Here is a 25994-nt window from a genome sequence, read left to right as displayed (position 1 = left end):
TGAGTTGCAGCTGTTTTGTCAAACTGTCAGATTCATCAACAGGTCAATGTCATTTGGATTGTGAGATGAATTATTTATTCCATATTTTTACAGCCCCAGATTTGTGCACTTGATTTTATATTAAAATTATTGATAGCAGTATTTCTCTATCACAGCTGTATGTATGAATGTTGAGAAATAATTAAACAGCACAGGGATCGTAAGAAAACGGTTAAGGAGATGTGTGGTTGAGTTCATGAGCTCAAGTAGTTGAACAGATAATTAATATAATACATCTGCTTAGTTGGTTGTCTAAAACTCAAACTACTACTACTACTACTTCTATTAATAACAATAAATATGTCGGGAAGAACTTTATTTCCGGCACACTCGCGCGTCCGTTGCTTTTATTGTGAAGTGTATCCGGAAACGCTCCGATCATCGCCTTCAGTGAACCTGACATGGTGGACTGTATTCTGTCAGAGAAAAGCGTTCGGCAGTTGGTTTTCACGGAAGATGCTGAAGAAACGGGAGCTGTTGGTAAGTTTACCAATCACTGACTTTTCCTGTAGAATGACGAATCATTAAAAGGTAGAATCGACCCGAAAGCTCATGAAATAAACACATTTTTGCCATCGAATCCTCTGGAGAGAGATAACCCGTCGCGACGGTAGCTGGGCAGCAGGTTTGTTTGATTAGTTTACCTCCCGGAGTGGAGCGCATGATCCACTGTTAGCCTGCTGCTGTCACCGGGGGACTGTTAGCTGGTGGCCGACATTGGCGTTTGTTGACACGGTGGTGGACGAGTTGTGGACAGCGGGGTTTGTTGTTGTTGAATGAGTTAAGCTGTTCAGTCTCTGTCAGTTCACTGCTCGTCCTTGTGTCGTATCGAACCCCGCAGCTAGCCGGCGGCAGCAGCTAGCTAGCTAACCGTGGCTAACGTGACGGTAAACGTCCTGTGTGTGTGTGTGTGTGTGTGTGTGTGTGTGTGTGTGTGTGTGTGGGCTGCAGGTGTTGAAGTGAGGAGCTGCTTCACATAATGTCGTGATAGTGATGGTTGTATATAATCGGCAGCACGTTTATTTCAACTGTTTAAATAAGTTTGCTCACTGCAGGTGAGTTAGCTTTTGGTTCTGTTGTTTATGGGTGATTAACGTTATAAATAATTTCACACAGTTAGCTATTTTGCAGTGAAAACAAACTGGAAAGGGACATTTATTCGGTGCTTTTAAAGTCTGCTCACACATTCCCACACTGATGCAGCCGGACACGGGAATCGAACCGTCGACCTTCCGATTGGTGGACGACCCGCTCTGCCGGGTCAGGTCAGGTTCAGCTCATTCTAATGTATTACCTCCCACTTAAATGACCTAAAGACTAAAGTGTGGTGTGTTTGCTGGTTGAACTGAGGGGTGGCCGGCAGCCTGATGAAGAACCTGTGTGGTCCTGTGCTCTGGATCATGTAGCTGCTGAAAAAGAGCCGTGAAATTTAGCTCGATATCAGCCTGAAATCACCAAACAAACTGGTTATCTGCAGCGATGCCACAGGGTGTTGATTCGTCCTCAATGTCTTTTACTGACTACATAAGCATTCAGATCCTTCAGTAAAAGTAACAACGCAACTGTGTAGAAATACTCGTGCAGAAGTAAAAGTACAGAAGGATCATCTGCTTCATGTAGTGACACAGCTGGATTTACAAAACAAAGATGAGATCAGCTTTTTTTGGAAACAGCCATCAGAACACGTGACCAGTCAAGCTGCCCCACATTTCAGTGCTGCTGTCAGTGTGTAGCAGTGTGTGTTCACACACTCACTCCAGACAGGCCGTGGGACTCGGCAGCCCTCGGTATAAACCCTCCAGCTGTAGTTTGACCGAGTCCACCTGGTTTGGTGTGAAGGTGGCTGCTCGTTGGCTGCAGCCTGTGACTCAGCAGGTGGTCACATACCATCTGAATGTAACTGGCTCAGCATGTCATTGTAGTGCACCGCACGGGAGTCCACTCAGTTTCCACTTTCACTTAATCTCTAGATTGTTTTCACAGTTTGCCAGACTCCAAAGTGATGTCTTCACATTTCTAATTCTGTCCAACCCACAGTCCAGGATCCAAAGACTCTTCAGTTAGAAAAATGACAAGGAGAAGCAGCAAATCCTGCCATTTCACAAGCTGGAAGCAGAAGGCTGCGAGGTGATCTGTGGCGGGATCAGAACGCTGTTCAAACCCGGGGGCCGTCGTCTTGCTCAGGGACGAAGATGACGTTTGAAACGTCTTAAACTCACTCGTCATCTTTTTCCTGGAGCTGAATCGATATGTTAATGTGCATAAAGTCACAGTGAAAACATCTCAGTTTACGCTTTCCTTTTCTGATACTGATTTTCCCAGCTGGGAAAACGGTCAGCCCACTTCCTGTTTTCTGAAGTGGCGTGTTTTTATGTGATGCGTCGGGTGGCAGAACAGATTGTCACGTGTCGGGCTGACTGCGCGCCAGCTGTGACGTTTATGATAACACGCCGCAGCGTTTGTGCTGAAGGACTTCAACTCCTTGTTGGATGTGGAACAGGTTCTCAACAGGAACCAGTTCTTGTTTTCCTTCCTCATGTAAAACAAGTGAAATGAGAGAATATTTGTACAGGATTCGTTTTTCTTAGTCAAAGAAACAACCAGCTCAGCTCATGCTGTTGTTACCTCCTCCAAGGAGGTCACATTTTCACTGCGCTCTGTTTGTCAGCAGGATCACAGCAAAGCTAACGGGCCTGAGGGTGTAGGATTTTCAGTCCTCAGTGAGAGGATTCAGTGCAGAACCTTCATCAGAGGTTTGGTTTTGACCGACCTGCTCTCCATAAACCAACCACTGAAAGATGTGAAAACATCTCAGTGATGGATGTTTGTATCGATGTAATGGCTGCAGAAAATCAATCTGTTAGCATTTGGGTAACACTTTCCACGAACACCACATCTGTAATGTTTTATAGTGCACATTATGTGTGTTTATGAGTTTAGTCATGATGCATTATTAATGCGTCATGACTGCCTCCATAACGCTCCGTACATGTGGTATGAAGAGTTGCCTAAATGGATTATAAATAATACATTTCAGATGCCAACTTTCAGGAGAGTCAGCGTGAGCAAGGAAGTCATGTCCAAAACTTTAAAACGAAAACTCGCCACTCCTTCGCTATGACATCATTGATTGTACAGTTTTCTAAGTTTTCTTCCCAGAACATCTGGATGTGCCCCTGGTGGCTGGCTGCAGCACAGCTCATAAGCCACTACAGCTGCTGCACAGACTCTGGCTCCAAGTGATGTCACCAGAACAAGATGGCAGCACTCGTATTGAGGATGTTTTGCCTCCACTTTTATACAGTGGGAGGAAGTGGAGACACGTTGGCCGTCTTCAGGTGTGTCGGTGGTTTTGGGTGAGAGAGCGTGTCGACTCAGTGGAGGTTAAACAGAAGTGTGACAGTCGGCTGTAAGCAGCCGTGTGGTTACTGCTGATACTGATGACTATTGGTATCGGTGTGACTCAGCTGCACAGGTAAGAAGAGGTCAGGTGATTGTTAGGTTGAGCCGGCGCGTGTTGTTGTGCTAACGTGACTCTCATTCTTGATTCGTGGAACCCAACACACCTGTAAGCTGCTTATCCTGAACAACAAGACCACAAGCAGGATGTTCAGGGTACGACGCACATGATAGCTAGTGTCATTTAATCCTGAGCGTGGTGTGTTTCCTCTTGTTTGGTACCTGCCAAAGAGAGGAGGAGGAGTGTGAGGACAGGTGTGAAGGTGGAGGAGTTACAGACCCCTCTCCCCACTCCTCCGTCAGCCTCACTGGCGAATGGCCTCCACAGCAGCCCGTTAGTCCGTTTGGCAGCCTCGTATGTCTGCCGACATCCACTCGCTGCTTCCCTTCGGTCCTCGTGAGCCTTTCCTGTAAACCCGAGGCAGAAAGACCGCCGTGAACGGGGGACAGCTTTCTCCTCCTCGGACCTGATAATTGATTAGTCCTTTGAGTGGAGCTGGACTCTGGAGGCCAATGCGGAGGACGTGCTGTCAAAGTGTTGTGATTTGATTCTAAATCAAAAATCGATTGAAAAGAGATTTTACTTTGAATCATCCAAATCAAAACCAGACTGTCTGATTCTTTTCTCTTTTGTTCTCCTTCAGAGATCCTTTATTGACTTGCTAGTGAAGAGGCTTTAGTCCCGGCAGATTTGAGACACTGAAAGCAAGCTGAACGTCCCTCGTTGGCTGTTAAATGATCAATCCCAGCGGGTGGTTTGTTTTGTCGAACTCTGGATTCTGTATTTGTAGTGAATGTTATTTGAACTGGAGTTGAGCTGCTGTTGCTGTTTTTTGTTTTTTCTTTTAGTTTTCTTCCCACAGAGTTTGGTAAACAAAAGGCTGCTTCTGTAAAGCAGGTTTAGGCAGATGTTTGGGTCTGGATTACATGTTTACTGTAAGCTGAGGATCAGTTTGAGTCTGAACTGTTTCCAATAACACGTGTGATTAACCTGATACTGTTATTACCGTCGCTGAAGGTACTGGGCTTCTTGTGCTTCCTGTCAGTGCTGCTGCTGGTGGTCCTGCTGCTGTCTGTGCACGCTGGTCATAACCTGAGCTCTGTTTCTTATCATTCATATGGCGACAGGCTCGGACAAAAGCAAACTTTCTGTCTGTCTGTGAGTGTGAGAGAAGAAGCTGTCGGGTTGCTCAGAGGTTTCTTTCCTCCTGACCCGCTGAGGTGGTTTTCTTAGTGTTTGTTAAGGTGCTCAGGCAGTTTGGTCGTGTTGTATTTTGACCCACTTTGCCTCAGTCTAGTTTTCCACTGCGGCCGTCGTTAATTTGGAGGAGCGAGGTGGTGCTCATCGACCTTGTGACCGTTTGGACCAGAGCAGAGCTGCTTCCTGTTGTAGCTGTGATGCGGTCGCTTGGGGAAGTGAAATGGACACCAGCAGATAGTGAAGCCCGTCTTTAACAGCCGTTATGGCAAGAAGCCAGTCGTCATCTCGAGCTTAACTTAATTCGTAAAGTCTCGTCGGCTGGGAAAGGCTGAAACTGGAGCTGTAGTCCATTACAGCACCGTGATTCCTGCTCACATTAATGTGTGCATCAGGGCTGCGTTTCCTCCTCAGGGAAGCTTTGAATACTGGACAGCATGTGGTCTTTGGTGCGATGACCTCGGTGCAGCCGGTCCACTTTGGAAGATGTGATTTGTTTTGAGATGTTTTCTATAAATCAGACTGTTTCTGTGGTCTACACAGCATTCAACCGTTAAATTGGGGTGAACTTAACATTAGAAATCAGAAATTAAAAACTGGGAGACGTTACAGCTGCTCTGTGTTAGAACAGAAATGCAACAACAAAGAGAAACCATGAGAAAAAGATGAAAAATATGAGAGTTGTAGTTGACAGTCAGACTTGAAACAGCCTCTGAAGTTCTCCATTTTCACCTTTAACACAGCATTTCATGTCAAAGCTCCTCAGCTGCTGTGTGTTTTATTATTTACAGTATGTCACCCAGTGAAGAGGACCAATCAGAACAGGCCTCCAGTTGGCTGCTAAACACCGGGATGAGGATGTTAGACGTCACAGTCTCTGATTCACCCAAAACGTCGGCTGTTGAGGTCTTCGTGATCTTGATGAGTCTTAGTTTTAGTTTCCTTCAGTTCTGCGCTGTTGCTGCTTGAGTTAACATCAGATCGTTGTGAACGTGCAGACATATAAAGATATGTAACTAACACGCAGCTCCTGTGTGTCTAACAGGAAGTTGGTCCAGGCCTCCAGGCTGACCGTTCACGTTTGTTGTCAGCCGTCGCTCTGACTGCTGAGTCGGTTTTGAATGAATGACCACTGGGATGTATGAAGTCTGTGGTCCTCGGGAAGCTGCAGGCAGGTGACCCACAGCAGCCTGAACTCACTGCACGTCCGCCCAGCAGCAGCTTACGGTCCAGAATACTTGAAGGGTTTTCAAACTGAACTGATGGAGAAGTTGTTCGGCAGGTTCTGGAGCCCGCTGATGCTGAGGCGTGTTGAATTTTCTGACATTCATTCTTTCCGTTGTTGGTTTGAGTCTCGCTAAGCTGCGACCTCCATTCCGTTTCCTGTCGGACCAGCAAACCGCATGAAGCTTCATGTCAGTGCGACAGTGACTCAGCTCATATGGTCGCCTCCTCAGTTTCAAACTGTTTACTCAATTGCTCCCCCCCTCCATTAGCTGGCTGATGTGCCCTTGAGCAAGGCACTTAACCCCCCAATATGCTCCCCGGGTTGATGCTGCCCACTGCTCCTGTGTGTGTTTCACTGCATGTAATTTGCCGGGTGTTGCATGTGTGTGTTCAACTAAGGATGGGTCAAATGCAGAAGACGAATTCAGTGTGTGTGTGTGTAAAAATAAATATACTGTCAATAAAGTGATTCTTCTTCTTCAAAGCTCAGGTTGGACTTAATGTAAAAGCTGAACCGATGCTGAGGCGGCGGCAGGTCGTAGACTCGGTGCTGCCTTTCTGTTCTGCTGGTCAGAGCAAACATCTGAAGACGTCTCGTTAGGCTCTTGAACCTGCCGGTTATGATATTTAATTACCCAAACAGTTGGTTAAATGGTTGAGAACGTAATGCCTGAAGCTGACGTTGGGATGTCCAAACTCCACCTGCCTCTTGCACAAACACGACACCCTCAGAGTCTATTTGCTTTCTCTGCCTGTTTGTTTCCGTCAGCAGTCAGTTGACCCTGCGGAGCCATATAGAGCTTCTGATAATGAAGCTGTGACTTTATGTCCGTGTTTAAAGTTCACATTCTGCCTCTCGCTCTCGTGCTGCCGAGGTCAGCGTCGCTGCAGGGATCTGACACACGGTCCACCCCGACTCCAAGCCCCTCGCAGAGTTTCACTTGGATCTGACTGGAACTGCTGGGAAAAGATGGGGACGGTATGAAGACGCTTCCACTGAGACGCGTTCATGGACTCTGTTTGCCTTTTCTGTTTGTGTCAGCTTTGCATGAAGTCGCAGTCAAATGCAGTGTGATTGTCTACTTATTCATGGGATGGATTTGTAGCTTTTTGCTGGTCTCCTGGCTCCAGTGATGATCAGTCAGTCAGTCACTCTGTCAGTCGGTCACTCTGTCAGTCTGTCTGTCGGTCTGTGAGCCTGTCTGTCTGTCTGTCAGTCCACCACTTGTTTCCGACTGACACTCCTCATTTGCAAACACACTGGCTCCTAGTTTTGGACAGGTGGACGGACAGGCGGTGTGTCCTGCTGACTTTGGTGACCCTCTTGACTTTACCTTACGGTGATGTTTGTATGTTTTTAGTTGAATATGTCAACATTTTGAGAGTTTGTGATGAAATGTTCCCAGTCTGACTTTTCTCCAGTACTTCAGTACTCTGGATTGTGACCAAATACCATGTTTTCTCGTAGGTCTTTTTATTATTTTCATATTTATCACCATATCACCAGCTCCTTGAGTATCATACATGTAATACACAAAACACTTTAATTTGCTTTTCTCTTGTGGTGAATCAGTTAATTTCATCCCCACAGAATTGTATTAGTGTCTGGTTCTCATTGGTTGAACTGCTTGTTTGTCGTCTTCCTAAAGCCAATGAAAAACAGGCTCAGCAGGTATCACACAAGACTGAGAACCTTCAGGTCAACGCAGTGCAGATATTTACATTTGAAACTAAACCACTGAATGTTACATCAGTCTGTGTAAAGTAAGTTAAAAAAGTTTCAAGGCAGTTAAATTTATCCTTCCTGGGAGAAGGAGGGAAGACTATTCTGTGTGTGTGCAGTTGGTGCTTTGGTAGTGTGGTAGCTGTGAGCGCTGAAAGTTTCATTTGAATCAGTCCAGATTTTCTTCTGCGGGGGTTTTGTCTGTTTGTCAGTGAAGACAACAGCTCCCCTGATCCCTCACTACCTGGACCCCTAAGAGACTTACTAATTCTCATGTCACAAACAGGCTTTTACAGATGACTGGACGAGGTGCTGCTCTGATTCAGTTCCACAAAGGAAACGTAAAACCAGTGACCAGTCAGTCGCTGACACACTGAGTCACATGACCAGTTTAATTACTTTATGGCTGTCCTAACCAGGGCTGACGATTGATTAATGTGTAAATTGTCCACTAATTCAACGTGGACCTGCAGATTTTCCCTGAAGGTGAATCTTATTCCATAGCAGCTGTGTGAACTGTATTCTTTATCCTGTGGGACTTTGTTGATCCATCAGGTGGAGGGGGGACACTTTGATCCTTCTTTAAGCTCCAGCCACTCCTAATCAGAAACAATCCTCTCAGCCTCTCGCCTCCGTTCACACTCAGCGCTGTCCTCTGTCCACCGAGGACGCTTTGCAAAGCAGAGGACAGACGTCCGCTCAGAGGACGTAGATGTTCCTTTTGTTTAGATTCAGAAGATGTTCCAGGAAGTCTGTTCAGAGAGCAGAGCAGATCCTGGCTGTCCGCCTGTGTTTGAGCTAATGCTAATTAACGTCCGTCTTGTTGTCTCCAGTGTCTGTGGAGCAGGAACAGCCTCAACCTGATCCGCCTGCTCCCTCCTTTGATGTGAGCAATGATCTTCGCCAGAACCTGAGTCGAAGTCGGTCAGCACCTGTATGGTTTTCTGCTCGATGTTCTTGGATATGTTTGTCCTACTTGTGGTCCTAGTCACATTTTAGTCTTCAGTTAGATTTCTGGCCTGTGGAGACGACGGTCACGCAGCCGTCAGACCCTCCTGAGTGTGAGCCGCGTGGTCCTTTGGGTCTGACATGATGAAGATCAGTGAACTCACAGCCTGTGAGATCAGTTGTGTCGACTTGTGGGAGTGACTGACTGTTGGCTGTACAAATATTTGTATGTCGTGAGAAAGTTTTTAGGGGCTTTAAAACATGTTTCTGCTTTTCACAGTATAGTATGCAAAGTGTTGTTTGTTTCTGTGTTTTCTGCTGGCTGAAGTTTTGTGGTTAGTTTTCATCAGTGACTACATGACGTTTGTTCTTCCTGCGCTCCTTTTCTAGAGAGAAGCATTAAGATAAGATAAGATAAGATTGCACTTTATTGATCCCTAGAGGGGAATCTCAAGTATTGCAGCATCTCAGGACAGAATAAGTACAGGAACAAACAGGCAGCAAAAAATTGATTTTTTTTTTTTTTAAGATACTGTATTAATCCCAAGATGGGAAATTACAAGTACAATTACAAGTTAAATTAAGTGCCTCGCTCAAGGGCACATCAGCCGACTAATGGGGGGTGGGGACATTATCACTCCACCACTCTCAAATAGGAGAAGAAATATTTCAGTTTTCCCTACCTGTACAGACTCCTGCTGTATTATTTTATGTGGAAACACGTCTTCAGTGGGTTGTGGCTCCTTGCTGTGCAGCTCAGGTTTTTACATTAACAACATCTGTCATGGCTAGTTCACATCCTGCCTCTTTTCCTTGTTTACATGCTGCTGATTCAGTTTGTTCATCACATTTGGCTGCTGGGTGGGAACTTAGTGTCACCTGCAATCCATCGGCTGAAAGCTCTGCACTTTTGGCTGCAGCAGGTGCGCCACTGAACGCCACACTGTGGCTGGAAAAACATTGAAAGTAGGTGAGAAATAGCAGGAATTCACTGAGCGTGAAGCTCCAGCACAGCAGAGGTTTATTCTCTCACTGCTCAGCAGGCAGAGCTTTGGGTGAAGGCCTTTCTCGTTGATGGAAAGGAGGGAAAGGCCAGGATTTGTCCCTCCAGTCCAAGGGTCAAGCTGGGGCCATCTGATCTGACGTGCAGTATCAGTCTGATACTGTGCCCACGTACTCATAATCATAAAACTACAATACAACTGCAGGACTTTAGAGCAACATAAGCTCGCGTCAGGTGAGCTGAGCAGGTAGGAGGCAGGCAGGAGCAGCGATCATCAGTTTGGAGACATTTCAGGATGAGAGATGACAGAAGGGCTGTGGCGTGAAGTACAGAGACAGGAAGCAGCTCTCAGCCGTCCTTTAAAAGCTCTGATTGTGGTGCAGTGTCTCACGTTCACTTAGCTTTTTAAAAGAGTGCAAGTTCCCCTGGTTGGTTACGGCGTCAACATTCGGCCCCACTGGTTTTGAGCATTTTGATTGGCTACATCTTTAACAACAAGCCTCCTCCACCTGTGGCTCACCTGCTGTTCTGAAAGCTGAATCACCAGTGGAAAAAAAAACAACGTTTTGTTTGTTTTTTTGGCTGACTTCCTAAAACACACAGAAAAACAGAAAAGTGTGTGTGTGGAAAGAGCAGCGAGCAGATTAAAGCGGTTGGTGAGTAAACACTGAGTTACACTCTGCTGTGGGAAATCTTGAACTGACTGCAGTGAATGCAGCGTTTGATCTCGGAGCAGACGCAGCAGGAAAAGTGTTGCTTGGTGTTTGTGTCTGAGGGCACAGCTCCCACGGTCAGGTGTGTCACATTTGGACAGTGAGTGCTGAAGTAAATCCTGAATCCTGTGAGATAATTTCATAATTACATCCTCCTTTCTAACACAACATGCAGCAATTTGGACTAAAAGCTTGGTTTTATAAGGCGAAGCAGTGAACTGATTAAGTCAACTTAGTGTATAAGTCGCTCTTCAGCAGGACGTGAAAATCGAGCTGACGAAGTAATGAAAGTTCTTCCCTCTTCGTGGAGGCTTTGTTCTGTCTTTACACCCTGTGGGGTTCTCTGACGGAGCTGCAGGCCTTTTGTTTCCTGCTGTCTTTTAAATGCTGCCAGGATGCTGTCAGCGTCCTCCAGCTCCTCCTTCCTCTCCGGACCTCAAGCCTTTGGTCCTCGTCCGCCTGCTGGCAGGAAACGGTCATCGTCACGCGTGACGATTGGCATCTGATTGCGGACGTGTTGGGTTCAAGCTGTTTGAAGCTGACACGTTATTTTCGGTTTCTTCCACACTACACAGACTTGTTGCACGAGTGCTTTGCAGCTTTGTCTAAGCAGGGTTCTGCTCATGCAGGGCCTGATCACATTTTAAAGCTGTGTTTGACACTTTTCATAGCCCAAACTGTTTTCACTTGCATCTTACCCCACAAGCACTTTTTATCTTATTGCATTTTGTGTTTCCACCATTTCATTATTTTTATCATTATGTAATAACTAGGATCAGTGTGTGGCCTCGACCTGGGAAATGCACTTGTATTTTAGTACTTTGTTTTGCAGTTTAACAAGAAAGTTCTATTTTATCTCATTACATCATTCAAGCTGGTAAATTCTAAATTAAAGTCTTGAATTGTGATTGACATATAAAATACTTGAAATATTTTCTGTTGTTTCCCAGCAAGCATTAGTCTGAAGTGATTCTCTTCCTGTGCCGCCCTGTTACGTTCAGGTGGGCTTAGCAGCTGCTGGTATGAAGCTGGGGGCTGTTGCTGTGCTCGTGCTGCTGGCAGGGTGGATTATGTCATTAACTGTTGGGACACAATCACAGTATACAGAAAGTGTCACATGGTGCTTTACAACTGACACTGTCAGGAGGGGCCTGTGAGACCACATCACACCATGTGACCATGTCACACCGTTTACACACGGCGATGATGCTAATGTGTCGGCGGCACACGTCTGGTTTTCTGTTCACACTGCGGTGGCTCCCACTTGGAGTTTCCTTCAAAATGAACCAGCAGCTGAGTCTGATGTCGCTGTGTTGTTTAGTTTATTGTTATGTAAAATGACAACATGAAATCCTGCTGACACCCCCTGGTGTCAGACTGTAGTCCAACTCCTCATCTTGACTGTAAACGTGTAGACATGAACGCGGGGCGGCTGAAAGAGTTCAGCGAATGTTTCCTGAAGGTCCAGACAAACTGTTCTTGTCAGTTCCTCCAACCTTCTCCACAGTTAAACATCTGGTGTGTGGCCGATGGACTTCGCTGAGGTTCTGATCTCTGTGTGTTTGTGTTGCAGCTTTCCGAGAGACAACCCTGCAGTGAAGATGAGACCATGGTCCCGGTACTAACCTCCAGAAAAGCCAGCGAACTCCCCGTCAACGAAGTCGCGTGTATCCTGCAGGTACGATGTCCTCAGGCCAGGACGTACAGCTGTGGCCTCGCCATCCTCAGGTTATCTGTCGATGTCTTTATGTCCAGCTGAGAGAAGACACAAGCTAAAGAGCAGTGGACCTTCAGGTCTTCAGTCTGCCTCTCAGGGCTCACTTTGATGACACCATGTTAGCAGTTCGCACCAGCCGTGTCATCCAAAGTGAGGATTTTAACTGAACCGGGTGTGTGTTGTGTTGTTGCTGCCAGGCCGACCTGCAGTCGGGTCTGACTCGGGAGGAGGTGAGCAGGAGGAGAGCCTACCACGGCTGGAACGAGTTCGACATCACTGAAGAGGAGCCACTATGGAAGAAATACATCTCACAGGTAACCAGTCACATTCCAGCTGTTTCTTACAGGACTGCGTAGACTGTCAGGCGGCAGGGGACAGACAACAGCCCGAATCAATCAGTCAGTGTAGAGGATTTCAGTCTAAAACCGTGACTGGATGTAGAGCTTCATCCCGTGGACTCTGATTGGCTGCTGGGTGTCCATTTACACCAACATGCCTCAGCTAACTGCGGGGCTTCAATGGCGTCCCATCGTCTCCACATCTCCGTAGGCCAACAAGGCTACAGGAAATGTGTTAGAGATGCACAGATTTTCAATTAGCAAATGACAAAGAGAGGAGGGGAGAGCAGGGGGAGGAGAGAAGGGTGGGGGGAGAAGGGGGGAGGCCTCCAAGCAGCAGCAGAACACAGAGGTTAAATATAGAAAGCCAGTAGGAGAGACAAGGGGAGGAAGGAAGAATGGAAGGAAAGGAAGTGAGGACAAGGCAGGAGACGGGACAGGAGTGGAGGCGTTGGATTTCAGATTTCTGTGTGAACTCTTGTCTATCAGCCAGAGCAGCAGTTTGTCCTGCTCGCCGTACGCCGTCAGCCGTGTTGAGAAAATCTTGTGTCAAGTGTCCTTGTTAGCTCAGCTCAGCTTCCTGTTCGTGATCCTGTGGGAGGTCCGATCCAGCAGGTCTACACATTAAACAGTGAAGAGTTAAAGTTTGTGCTGCTGCGTTCAGTCGTCCATGTGGAAACTGGGTCATTTGGGTGCTGGAGCTGAAAATAGAGCTGGAACTGTTGGCTCGCTTCACCCAGCGAGCTCCGCCTTTTCGACATGGATGACTGACACTTGTTTCAGCTTGTGTGTCAGCTTGTCCATACATCATGTCAAACACACACACACACACACACACGCTGATGTCGTAACCTCTCTGTTTCTCTGCCTGTAGTTCAAAGATCCTCTCATCCTGCTGCTGCTGGCGTCGGCCGTCATCAGCGTTCTCATGCACCAGTTTGATGACGCCATCAGCATCACTGTGGTATGTCCCACCTCCCCTGCACCCCCTCTCCGCCCCTGAGACCAGCACTTGTGTTAAGATTATCTAAAATATTCTTCTGGTTGTTACTGTGTGTTATTGCAGCTGCCAGTCATCAGTAATGTGCAGGATAAGAGGAAAATAGTAAAGAAAATATTGGAATACACAAAAGTACAACATTCTGCTGTGTTCATTACAGCAACGACATGAATGATCTGTTGTTGCCTCCAATGGAGCTAAAAATGTAAAGTTTGTCCAAATGAAAAGTCTTTGAAATTGTCAGCATGGACACCAACTCTGCCAGCGTTTGGTGACATTAAACACTGCTGCACTACGAACCAGGTAACTGACTAATCCAGGTAGCATATAGACGTCAGGTTCACCCCAACTGCAGACGGTGGATAAGTTTAAGCCGAGGTGTGCTGTCACTGACCCTGAACTGCTCCGAGCAGGTTGTCTCCATGTTAACTCGCTGCTCGCCCACATCTGCGTTCGTACAGCCAAGCCGGCAGCCTGGAGGAGCTTCAGGGTGAACAGCTTGTGTCGATGTGGCCCATGTGTCTCCAGCTGACACCGAATCATCTCTCCGACTTCTCATCGTCTTCCCGTTGTACCGTTTAACACCAAGTCAGACAGTTTGTTAGAGCTGTGAGGCCCAGAGTTAGATGTAGGCAGGTTCAGCCGGTGGGAAGGGGAAACACAAACAGATCCATGAGTAAGAGGAAGTAGTGGATTATACAGTGTAGAAGAAGAATGACTGTGTTTGCTCATGTCTGAGGAGAAGCTTTAGCTCGTCGTTATGTTTGGTCCTCTGATTTCCACTGAAACCACTCAGTCTGTCAGATGAAATCCTGCTGAAACCAGCTGTAATGGCAGTGGTGATGAGCTCTTCTTACCACCCTCACATCACTTTCCCTCCAGCGTTTTCACGTCCTGTTGCTTCACAGCACTGAGTCAAAGTTGTGACAGGCATCAGCAGAGAGACCCTGAAGGAGAGTGTTTTGATGGTGCTGCTTCAGCTGCTTTCTGTGACGGTGAATTTGAAGCAGCTGTCTCTCTCTGTCTCTGTTACAGGCCATCATCATCGTAGTGACAGTTGCTTTTGTCCAGGTGAGTCTTGATGGTGTGTGTGTGTGTTCAGTCCACGCTGACAAACGTCTCTGACGCTCTGAAGGATGTTGTTGTGCTTCTGCCTTGTGTGTCGTGTGTGTGTAGGAGTACCGCTCAGAGAAGTCTCTAGAAGAACTTGGGAAGCTGGTGCCTCCAGAATGTCACTGGTGAGAGTTGAATCCATCCTCCTCCTCCTCCTCCTCCTCCTCGTCTGTGCTTCCAGCCGTGTCACCAGCTTCAGCTTTTCAAATCAGTTTGTTGAATGTTATCTTCTACATGCAGTTTCACGTTGGAAGGCGGGGCTGTAATGATCCCTCAGAGGGATCTGGGGCTTTGCGAGAGCAGGACGCCGCAGCAGATGTTTGAAGAAATGATCAGATGATGTTTGATTTTTATTTAAACGTAGTGTGCACCTCTTCCTCGATCTGAGGGGTCTGTTAAGGCCGAGGCTGACCAAAGGTTATTTAAATTCAAACCAATAATGAATCGATAAAATGTTCCTTCAGTCTGAGCTGGTCTTTGGACTTGTATTGAATCTCATTTATCTCCTTCTTCTTGAGTTTGTGAATTGTTGTGAAGTTTGAGTTCATTTTGGTCTGACGATTCAGAGTGTGTCTCTGCCTCAGTGTGAGGGAGGGGAACCTGGAGCACCTGCTGGCCAGAGAGCTGGTTCCTGGAGACACTGTGTGTCTGTCGGTGGGGGAGAGAGTCCCGGCAGACCTCCGCCTCTTCGAGGTAACACACACACACACACAGAGTGTTTGCACATCAGCGCTAAAGCCATCGTTGGGATGGTTTCTTCTTCTTTTATGCCTCAGAAAATCGAACTCGGTAATCTGAAGACGACACGTTTCTCACTGGGAACATGGCAGCAGTTCTGGTTTATCTGGAGCAGATTCACTGAGCGTGAATGTGTTTCTCCAGGAAAACATGTTTACAGTCACCACAGTCTTATGCTTTAATTCCCAGGTCACATTTTCTACCATTTACTTGAATGGACCTGATGTGAGACTGGAAATTCTTTAGCCAAAGTGTCATTGATAAAGGGCCAAAGCCTCCACGGCTCAGCTGGTCCACTCACAGTCAGTTCGTTCATTCCAGTGAAGAGTCTTTAGGTCATTCAGCTGCTCGGCTGTTTACCCCCGCATCTACCAGCCGAGAGACGGTAAGGAACAAAGACGCGTCTCTGTAACGTTAACCGGTGTTTGTCTACCTCCACCGTTTCAGTCGACCGACTTGTCTGTGGATGAGTCCAGTCTGACGGGAGAGACCACCCCCTGCTCCAAATACACCTACCACCAGGCAGCGACCACCAATGGGGACATCGCCTCCCGCAGCAACATCGCCTTCATGGGGACGCTAGTGCGCTGCGGCAAAGCCAAGGTACCAGCTGGATTACTGCATGTTGACCTCAAGTTACACAAGTGTGCTCCTCATGTGTTCTTGGTTTGGTTTTTTAACACACACACACACACAGACTGTAACACACCTGCCCTAATATTCAAGACACACATTCAGTCCAATGTGGGGCCTGGAGATGCACAGATAAACAGGTGTAACTCATACACTGTTGTGTTTGTGTGATGTTCCTCAGGGCATCGTCATAGGAACCGGAGAGAACTCAGAGTTTGGGGAGGTGTTCAAGATGATGCAGGCAGAAGAGGTGTGTTCTCCTGCTTCACATCTGAATATGGAGTTTATAAAGTTTAGCCAAACCTTCAGCCTTTTTTATTGTTATATCTTGAACTGTCAGTTTCCAGTCTGCAAACACATCCTTTGCTGCAGAGCTTCACCAAACCCCAGCACTCACTGCATTCACTGTAACACAGAGATGCATCCCGGGGTTCACAATGACAAACTGGTTTGCAGCTGCAGGTTTGAAAAATGATGTCTTAGAAGTTGGAAAAGCACCACCCCCAAGCTTCCTGCAGCAGAGTCCGCCATGTTTCTACAATAGCCCTGAATGGTCAAAACAAACTGGCTCTGCAGAAGGACGTTTTTCCATGTTTTTACAGATGAGTGAAGCAAGTGGCAGCCTCCCCACCAGATGTCTCTAAATCCTACACGCTGGACCTTTAAAACAGGAATAAATGCCACAGTTAACAGCAGTTGTAGCTTTAATGTAGCATAAAAGAAGAAACAATAAGCAGACGACTTATTATTAGTTATCGTCGTCTCTTGAACTGTTTAGAAAGCTCTTTTTGGCTGCGTTTGTGAAGAATGAACGTTTCACTCGTACTGTTTGACTGGATCAAACCACAGTCAGCCAGGGATTTCCATCAGCTCCAGAGACTCACGGCCTGTTTGCTTTGCTCAGGCTCCTAAAACGCCGCTGCAGAAGAGCATGGACCTGCTGGGGAAGCAGCTGTCTCTCTATTCCTTCGGCATCATTGGTGGGTTGTTTTCAGTCATCCTTCCTGCGTCAGCCTCAGCGTCTCCATTCTGTGTGTTCATTGTCGTCTGTGCTGTGTTTCAGGGGTCATCATGCTGGTGGGCTGGCTGCAGGGGAAGAGGATCCTGGACATGTTCACCATCGGTGTCAGGTAGCTCCATTTCGTTCCATCTGCTGACTCGTGGTTTTATGCTCATTGGTTTGGATGACCCTGAGCTTCAGGTGGTTCTTGCTGCACCGTGTGTCGAGGCTCTCCGTCAGCCACTACGTATATCATGAGTCTGGACAGGCAGTGATGGAAACTTGACTGGTGGGTGGAGGCGTACAAAATAAGATGGTGGTTCCTGCCTGGTGTGTGTTTGGTAAATGATTGAGCTGCAGCTGCGGTTAGTCTCTTATCAGATTAAAATTAAGTGACCTTTGTCGTGGAGGACATTTTGATTTCTCAGACGCAGGCGCCATGATAGAAGCTGCATTTGTTTGTGTGACAGGTGTGTATACGTGTGTTAAGTTGGACTCCTGGCGCCACTTGCTGTTGTGGAGGCTGAATTACTTCAGAACACAGATTTAACAGCACAAAGACTGAACCAAATGTCACGTGATGTATTTATATATATATATCTACATATATTGAAAGAACAGCTGTATTGATTATTGATCACCGATCACCACCCCTGCTCCTTCAGCCTGGCGGTAGCTGCCATCCCGGAGGGTTTACCCATCGTGGTGACGGTGACGCTGGCCCTCGGTGTGATGCGCATGGTGCAGAAAAGAGCCATCGTGAAGAAGCTTCCCATCGTGGAAACTCTGGGTGGGTCTGAGTGTTTTTGTCTTTCACGACCAAACGATGTTGCTGTCACCACAGGAACAAGTTTCTGATTCAGAAAGACATTTTAAAAATATTCATTTTTAACAGCAGAAATCCTCAGATGCTTAAAATACAGAAACTGAAATAAATTCAAATTCAAAAAGTCACCTCAGCAATCATAATAATGACTTCTTATTATTGACCTTCTTAAACTCCTTTAAACTCACTCAGCCAGAGTAAATACAATCATACGGTTAATTGTAATGTATAATATGGTAAGTACGAGTTGATGCTTCTGCGTGTGTCACTTCCTGCTGACGCTAACCGGCCTGTTGTTTCCTCCGTCAGGCTGCTGTAACGTGATCTGTTCAGACAAGACTGGAACGCTGACCAAGAACGAGATGACCGTCACTCAGCTGTTCACGTCAGACGGCCTCCACGCCGAGGTGTGCTTCTCCTCCTCCTCATCGTCATCAGAGGAGGCGCTGGACTACCAGTCCTTAACTAAAATGTGATGCAAAGGGGTTTAGTGTGATTGTTGAGCATTTTAGTAGTCTGAAGCGGCAGTTTTACTGTTGCAGATCAAATTTCTGAGTAATTTTAAGATAAGGAAGGAAGACAGATTTTTTTAGAAGAAGAAACCTGTCAGATTTTGCATCGACTTCATCGGCAAACTGTCTGTTGTATGCGCAGGGAAACGTGAAGCTGAAGGGCATCAGAGTTTTGTTGTTCGTGTCAAAGTCACCAGTTCATTGGTACTGACTGACTGTGAGGTGTCTTTCAGTCTGTAGTCTCACACTAAAAGAGGCTGTTGCTGTAATGTGGCGTCTGTACCTGAGGAGGGTTCAGCCACTTTCTGGCAGCCCACAGAGAACAGAGCGACCCAGTTCCTTCATCTGGAAATCCCAGCTGCCGTACTGGAAAAATGGGTCATGTGAAGGAGGACCAGGAGACCTCGACTGGTTTTAACTTGACGACTTGATGATTTTTTGCTATTAGCAGAGTTGTTTGTCTTGTTTTACAAACTCACTGAACTGAACTTATATTTGAGTCGCTTTTTTTTTTTACCCACATGTTGTCTTGCAGGTGACGGGTGTTGGCTACAATGGAGCAGGAGAAGTTTTACTAGACGGGGAGGTCATACACGGTTTCTCCTGCCCTTCAATCAGCAAGATCGTAGAGGTGAATCTGTAGCTCCACAAACACTTGTTGTCTTTCTGATTAAAGTCATTTGATGCCAGATGCCAGAAAGCTTTCCTGCTGTGTAGAAGAGATCCCAACTGTATGTGTGTGTGTGTGTGTGTGTGTGTGTGTGTTAGGTTGGCTGTGTGTGTAACGACTCAGTAATCAGGAATCACGCTCTGCTGGGTCGACCGACGGAGGGAGCTCTCATCGCCCTCGCCATGAAGGTAAAGACACACGCAAACATCTGAGCCGATGACTGAATTTAACTTTTATTAAGTCCGCACTCGAGGTTTACACCGTTAACAGACACAGACAAAGAAAGCAAAGCGGAATCCCAAACCAGATTCAGAACCAGGAGTATAAGAGATGTGCTCACTCATCTCAGAGAGCAAAGTTTGGACCTGCTGAGCTCCCGTCCATGGTTTCACGAGTTATCGCGGCATGTCCTGCAGAAGCTTCTCAACGGCTGCTGTCATGAAGGTCAGACTGTCCCAGAATCAGCCAAGAGAAGAAGAAGACGAAGAAGAAGAAGAAGACGAAGAAGATGAAGATGATACTGCAGTATCACGAGATCCAGCAGAGGTTTTAGCAGACAGGAAGTAGATCCTAGAGTGCATTCAGACCTGCTTTCATCCTCACAGAAACCTGGAGGGAAGAAAGAAAGTGGTTTTATAAAGCAGGGCTTATAGCTGCAGAGAGCGTCTCCTCTGTTACCGTGGTGTCAGGTCAAAGTGTCCACCATGTTGCATCATCTCACTCTGAAGGATGAAGAAAGACCGTGAAACAGACGCCTGCCCTTTAACTGGTGTAACTGGGGAGATGAGTCACCCAGCTTATGTCTGACTAAGTTATTGTGATTGCTGTAAATGGATCAGTGTGCTCGGAGGAGTGAGTGTCACATTTTCAATAATTAAGCACCCCCTGGTTTTCTGTGGAGAGGTTACAGGGGGCTCAGAGCGTCTCCCACAGTGGGACCAGTCAGCATCAACCACAGCGACACAAATCGTGTTCGAGCCTTCTGTGACCCAACTGCTCAAAGTCTCATTTATGAAAACAGATTGAAATGTTTAATCCTCTCAGCGCAGTTTGTTGTGTTTGCTGCCCTCTAGTGGTCGATGCACTTCAAACTGAACTCATACGTGTTGTATTAAGTTTGTGAGGTGCTGTGGGCTAAATGCTGACAACAGCATGCTAAAGTGGTCATGATAACAGTGCTGATGTTCAGCAGGTGCCATGTTTGTGTTCACCATCTTAGATTTGAGTGTTAGCACGTTGGCGTTGAGTAATTGGCACTAAACACAATATCCTGCATGGTTTTTAATCCATCTTATTTCCAGCCATTTCAGCAGCAGAGTTTCTGTCTGTTGTTTTGGTTCAGACTGGAAGATCTCATCTTTTGAAAAATCACTGAATGGATTCTCAATCTTTTCTAGACATGTTTAACAAAAGCTGACTTTAATGACTTTAATCACCCTCTGATCAAAATTTGACCAGCAACCTTAGCTGCATTTTGCTTACTGCTAATTAATATGTTCAAGATTGTAAACGTAGTAAATATTGCACCTGCTAAACTTTGGCATGTTAGCGTTTAGCTCAAAGCACTGCTGTGAATTAAGTATAGCCCACTGACTGTATATAAAGATGGACCACATGAGAGCTCCCCCTGGTGGCTGGCTGCAGATGGGACATGAGCCAAACTAAAAACTTTTTCTCAAAGATTGTTTCTGTCATTTGAGGTAGTTCTTATCACACTGCTGTTTGTTCAGGTGTTCATTTTTCTCATCACTTTGGTTTTAACTAGTTATTTGATGCTATAAAAAGGGACTGAAGCATCATGATTGACAGCTGAGCGCTGCTCCTGATTGGCTCAGACGGGTGTGTGTGGGCAGTGGAGTGGAATATCTGATTGAAAACACGCTGAGTTGTCTTGTTGTTGGTGTTTCCTGGGTCTCAGACCTTCTGAGAGCAGAACATGAAGTGTTTCTGTGTGATCCAGCTGTGCTTGTGTCCTCCAGATGGGGCTGGAGAGCCTCCAGCAGGAGTACGTCCGCCTGGAAGAACATCCGTTCACCTCGGAGCAGAAGAGGATGGCTGTTCGCTGCGTTCACCGCACTCTGCAGGTCAGCATGTTCTCCACCTGTAAATACGAGGCAATGAAACCGTCTGAGGCTGCCAGTGATGTAAAAGTTAAAATTTTCATTAAAACGTAAAACTTTTTACAATCTAAAATCCCCCAAAAATTAGTGGAGCACAATCAGGGGTCCAACATTCCCATCGTGTTGTCCCCCTCAGGATAAACCTGGAGTTTACTTTGTGAAGGGAGCGTACGAGCAGGTGATTCGCCTCTGCAGCTCCTACAACAGCAGAGGGAGCACACTGTCACTCACCCACCAGCAGAGGGAGCTCTACCAGCAGCAGATCAGCTACATGGGGAGTGCTGGTCTGAGAGGTGAAAACACTCTCAGTACATCATCAATATGGTCAGCTGATTGGATGCACACTGACCTCCCGTCTGTGTCCTCCTTCAGTCCTGGCGTTTGCATCGGGTTCTGAGATGGGGACCCTGACATTCCTGGGTCTGGTGGGCATCATCGACCCTCCCAGGTCAGGGGTCAAAGAAGCTGTGGGGATGCTCATCAGCTCCGGAGTCGCCATCAAGATGATCACGGGAGACTCCCAGGAGACCGCCGTGTCTATAGGTTATGTCACATTTTATCACTGAGGTCAAAGATCAATACTGATGAATAACAGAAATGAATAAGTTAACCTAATAATCTGATATTTACTTTCTATTTTTTGTTTTCTTTAAATGAAGTAACTGAAACCAAACATCATATAATTTCAGTTGTTACAATTTAATATCCAAAAAAAAGACATGAAGATGTTCATTTTAATTTTAACCACACAGTCTCCCTCCCTGTCTGCCTGTCTGTCTCCCTGTCTGCCTGTCTGTCTGTCTGCAGCCAGTCGTTTGGGTTTGTACTCTAAAGGCAGTCAGTGTTTGTCTGGAGACGAGGTGGATCAGCTCGACCTGCAGCAGCTTTCACACATCGTCTCCAGAGTAAGAAAACACACACACACACACACACACACACACGGTCATGAGATGTTTGCTTTTCTTCTGCTCAGTGAACTGACTTCAGATCAGATTCTAACTGAGGCTCAGTGTGAGCACATGTAAACCGCTTCCCTCCGGGCTCTGAGCTCCGCCTCAGCACCTCGCTGTGAGGTGGACACGCCCACTGTTTAACCGAATGGTCTGATTGGTCGTTCCTCTCCAGTGTTCTGTCAGGTTCAGTAATCTGTCATCGTGCTTGACTCCCTCACAGTTCTGGCTACAGGTGTGCTCTGTCTCTGCAGGTGTCTGTGTTTTATCGAGCCAGTCCCCGACACAAGCTGAAGATCGTCAAGGTGAGCAGGACGACCAAAACTTCCGCTCACTGATTCACCTTCTGTGCCGGTCCGAGGAGCCGACCTGGACGTTATTTCAGTATGATGTCACTGTGGCTGTACTCTCAGCCGTCAGAAGCTCGTGCTGCTGCTCAACACGACATGCTGCCGCAGTATGAACACTCGGTTTGGTGGCAGCACGCAGTGATGGAAGAAGATTTAATTCAAATTTCTGCAGCTCATCGCTTCCTTTATTTCAGAATCTCATCTTTCATTCTTTAAATTCTTGTGATAATTAAACGGACTGAAAGGACGTCACTGTGATGAACAGCCACAGAGGTCATACTGTAATTGCTCCTCCTGTTTCAGCCAGTGAGTATTAAATTCTCTCTGCAGTCCCTCCAGAACATCGGCGCCGTCGTGGCCATGACGGGCGACGGTGTGAACGACGCCGTGGCCCTGAAGGCGGCCGACATCGGTGTGGCGATGGGCCAGACGGGCACCGACGTCTGCAAGGAGGCGGCCGACATGATCCTGGTGGACGACGACTTCCAGACCATCATGTGAGTCGCCCGCGTGGTCACTCGTAACCCTGCGGTAAACGTGTTTAAACTACAGAAATGAAGTCCAAAATCTGAAATTCTCCGCTTTCAGGTCAGCCATCGAGGAAGGAAAAGGAATTTACAACAACATTAAAAACTTTGTCCGCTTCCAGCTGAGCACGTGAGTAAAACAATGCTGTCGAGGTATTTAATAAAACGCGCTCAGTCACCAGTCTGACACCCCCTGCTGGTCTGCAGGAGCATTGCAGCTCTGACGCTCATCTCCTTAGCGACGCTGATGAACTTTCCCAACCCGCTGAACGCCATGCAGATCCTGTGGATCAACATCATCATGGACGGCCCTCCCGCTCAGAGGTACAGGGGCATCATGGGAGCTGTAGTGTAAAGGCTGAAAGATGGGTTAAATAAGCCACACAGGAAGGGTCATTTTAGGTGGTGAACCACTGATGCAGTTTAACTCAACGTTTTGAACATCTCTTTTAGCTGCGTGTTTAGAAGCAGTTTCTGATTTGAAGTAAAACGTGTAGAAGTTTTAACTGAACTGCTGCATCAGCTCACAGTATTTCTACAACTCTGTTCCTGGTTTACATCATTTGAAGCTTGAGTTTCAAAGGTTTAACAGTGAAATAAACTGTGGCGAAAGCAGAGCGTATCAGCGGTGCCTGTTTGTGACGTGAGTGTTTTGTGGTTAGTTTGGGGGTGGAGCCTGTGGACCGAGACGTGATCAGAAAGCCTCCTCGCAACGTGAGAGACAGCATCATCACTCGCAGCCTGATCATCAAGGTCCTGGTGTCGGCGCTCATCATCGTCTGTGGGACCCTGTTTGTCTTCTGGAGGGAGGTGGGTCACCCTGCTGGTCTCTCTCGTTGTGTAGGACCTGACTTTATTAAGAATTAAAATGGTAGTAAAATGGAATATTAAGACTATTCTTTGTAATTCTCCAGTTATGGGACTAATAAAGGATTATCTTATCTTAGACACCTACAGAAGAGAAATGAGAACAAAGAGCAGTAAAGCAGCTGCATGAACATTATGGGATGATTTACAGCCTGCTGAGGGACCAATGAGACGTGTTTGTGTTTGCTTGTGGTTTTCAGCTGCAGGACAACGTGATCACTCCTCGAGACACCACCATGACCTTCACCTGCTTCGTCTTCTTTGACATGTTCAACGCTCTGAGCTCTCGCTCGCAGGTAGACATGGAACGCGACTCTCTGACTGGTGTCCTCGTTTCTGTGAAGTTACTTTCAGTTCTGAATTCAGCTAAAGTCACGAACAGGCCTGTGACCTGGTGACCTGTGATTCTGCTCGCTCTTCAGACCCGTATGGTCCACGAGATGGGGCTGTGCAGTAACAGGACCTTCTGTTACGCCGTCCTGGCCTCCATCATGGGTCAGCTTCTCGTCATCTACTTCCCTCCTCTGCAGAACATCTTCCAAACAGAGAGCCTCAGTGTCTTCGGTAAGTAAAGGAGCAGTCCAACCACAAATGAAAACTTGGTCATTATCACCGCACTCCCACCGGGGAAGTTTCTTTGTCCACAAAACGTTTCTGGACCTTCACAGTAAAGCAGCCCTGCAGCTTTCTGCTAAACAGCAGAAGAAGCTCCAAAGCGTTTTGTGGATGAAGAATTTTCACTCGCCTCAGCATGGGGGTTGAGGAGATGTTGGCCGAATCTTCATTTTTGGGTGACCTGTTCCTTCAAATAAGACTGGAGTTGGCAGACGAGCGCGCGTCACAGGTTGGCCGTCTGACCTTCAGACAACTGCAAAGTGCTGAATGAATGTTATGATCCTCCTTCAGACCTGCTGTTCCTGGTGAGTCTCACCTCCTCAGTGTGTGTGGTGTCTGAGATCATCAAGATGGTGGAGAGGTGGAGAGGAGCTGAGAGGAGCCCGCCCACCGACTGCTTCCACGAGGTATGACCGTCTCTCCCTTCCCTTCGCCTTCCCGGCCGAAGGACTCTGAGGTTTGGAGGAGGACGAGGAGGATGAGTGCGATGGGTTTTAGGATCTCACATCCAATGGCACTGACTAATAAAGACTGCAAGGACTGCTGGGATTTTCCTGTGAGCTCCTCAGGAGAAGCTCTGGTCTGGAACCGGAGGAAGCTCCCGGCCTCAGGTGAGGGGGGGCTGTCGAGTTGGCGGACTTTGATTAAACTGGGAGGACGAAGTGGCTGCTGGAAGATGTGAGCGTGCACTCAGTGTGTGGGCCACTAGAGGGCGTTAACACGGACGCACAGAAGCAGCAGACTGAACACACCTTCCTGCCATGAACCACCTCCAGTTTGCTCGTTGTTATTTAGGATGTCCTCTGCAGAATAGAGACATGTAGAGTCCTATTTGTAATCTGTCATGTAGAAGGTGTTGACCACTGTTCAGCTCGCTTTTCATGGTTGAGTGCTTCAAAGATGACTCCTTTTGATTCCCTGTCGATGGGTTTACAGGACGTGGTGGAGGTGTCACGGTACAAAATTCAGTTGTTTGCACAACGAGGAAAACAAAAATGTTTAATTTCTTTTAATTTAAAATAAAAACAAAATCACAGAAATGTTCAAAATCAGTAATATAAAGGAAACTTGTCAGTGCTGCTGTAGGCTAAGAACTGTGCACATAAAGGAAAGTAAAGTGCACTTCAGGGTGCATAAAGCTTTAATTTCTGTTTTCTGCTATGGAAGTCTGTGGCTGCCATATTAACATGAAAACATTTAATCAAATCATGCAAACTTTCTGGTAGAAATTAAGCTTTTGCACACAGGACAGATGTTGTATATTTGTAAAACCAGGATGTGTAATTCATATTCCTGTTTAATATGAAAAGTCTGGATTGCAGTTTAATTTTATTGAGTTAAATACATTTAAAGTCTATTTTATATTGATTATAATTAGCATTAGTATTATTATTATTACTGTAATAGTCACATGATCGGGAGTATATTGACAAATTATTTTTACTTTAATATTCATCGACCTGCGTTTTCATTTTGCGAGCAGTTATGTCTTTATCAAATCATTCAATGTTACTTTTTTTTAATTAAATTTTGTGGAAATTTTGATTTGTTGTCAGTTTGTGTTCTTGTTTGATTTTACTGTTGGCAGCCAGAGGCTTCCATACGGGATGACTGATCACGTCTGTAGCGATGAAACACTCATGTCGTGGGACCTGAAAATGTGTGAAATGTTTATTTCTTTGGCTTCCCTCGTTTGAGATTATAATAC

The 25994-nt window shown here is 46.6% G+C and overlaps 1 protein-coding gene across 3 annotated transcripts; it reads left to right on the top strand.

Moving 5' to 3' along the window:
- Positions 1-409: 409 nt before the first annotated feature.
- Positions 410-25831, top strand: atp2c1 (ATPase secretory pathway Ca2+ transporting 1). Of its 3 annotated transcripts, none has more exons than XM_046400922.1 (27): positions 410-519; positions 11884-11988; positions 12225-12341; positions 13240-13329; positions 14401-14436; positions 14542-14603; positions 15063-15171; positions 15664-15819; positions 16031-16099; positions 16754-16829; positions 16913-16979; positions 17515-17639; positions 17985-18082; positions 18723-18818; positions 18956-19045; positions 20837-20941; positions 21114-21270; positions 21350-21520; positions 21785-21882; positions 22182-22232; positions 22608-22774; positions 22866-22934; positions 23012-23128; positions 23467-23614; positions 23872-23967; positions 24094-24235; positions 24578-25831. In XM_046400922.1, exons 1-27 carry the CDS (start codon positions 496-498, stop codon positions 24697-24699), a joined length of 2763 nt encoding a protein of 920 aa, XP_046256878.1. In that variant the 5' UTR covers positions 410-495; the 3' UTR covers positions 24700-25831. The 3 variants fall into 3 exon arrangements, with proteins under 3 accessions (XP_046256878.1, XP_046256880.1, XP_046256879.1); XM_046400924.1 differs by lacking the exon at positions 410-519 and adding an exon at positions 642-664; XM_046400923.1 differs by lacking the exon at positions 410-519 and adding an exon at positions 6705-6902.
- Positions 25832-25994: the final 163 nt, after the last annotated feature.

Source organism: Scatophagus argus, chromosome 9 (assembly GCF_020382885.2).
Source record: "Scatophagus argus isolate fScaArg1 chromosome 9, fScaArg1.pri, whole genome shotgun sequence".
NCBI classification, from domain to species: Eukaryota; Metazoa; Chordata; class Actinopteri; family Scatophagidae; genus Scatophagus; species Scatophagus argus.
Note: the sequence above shows the minus strand (reverse complement) of the source record. Positions and strands in the feature narration are given on the sequence as shown.

What these genes read in the sequence shown, in the direction of transcription:
- atp2c1 (XM_046400922.1), top strand. Translation starts at nt 496, where the DNA reads ATGCTGAAGAAACGGGAGCTGTTG. An exon ending in TCATCGCCCTCGCCATGAAG is followed by an intron (nt 19,046 to 20,836) that starts GTAAAGACACAC and finishes TGTGTCCTCCAG; the next exon opens with ATGGGGCTGGAGAGCCTCCA. An exon ending in GCGTTCACCGCACTCTGCAG is followed by an intron (nt 20,942 to 21,113) that starts GTCAGCATGTTC and finishes TGTCCCCCTCAG; the next exon opens with GATAAACCTGGAGTTTACTT.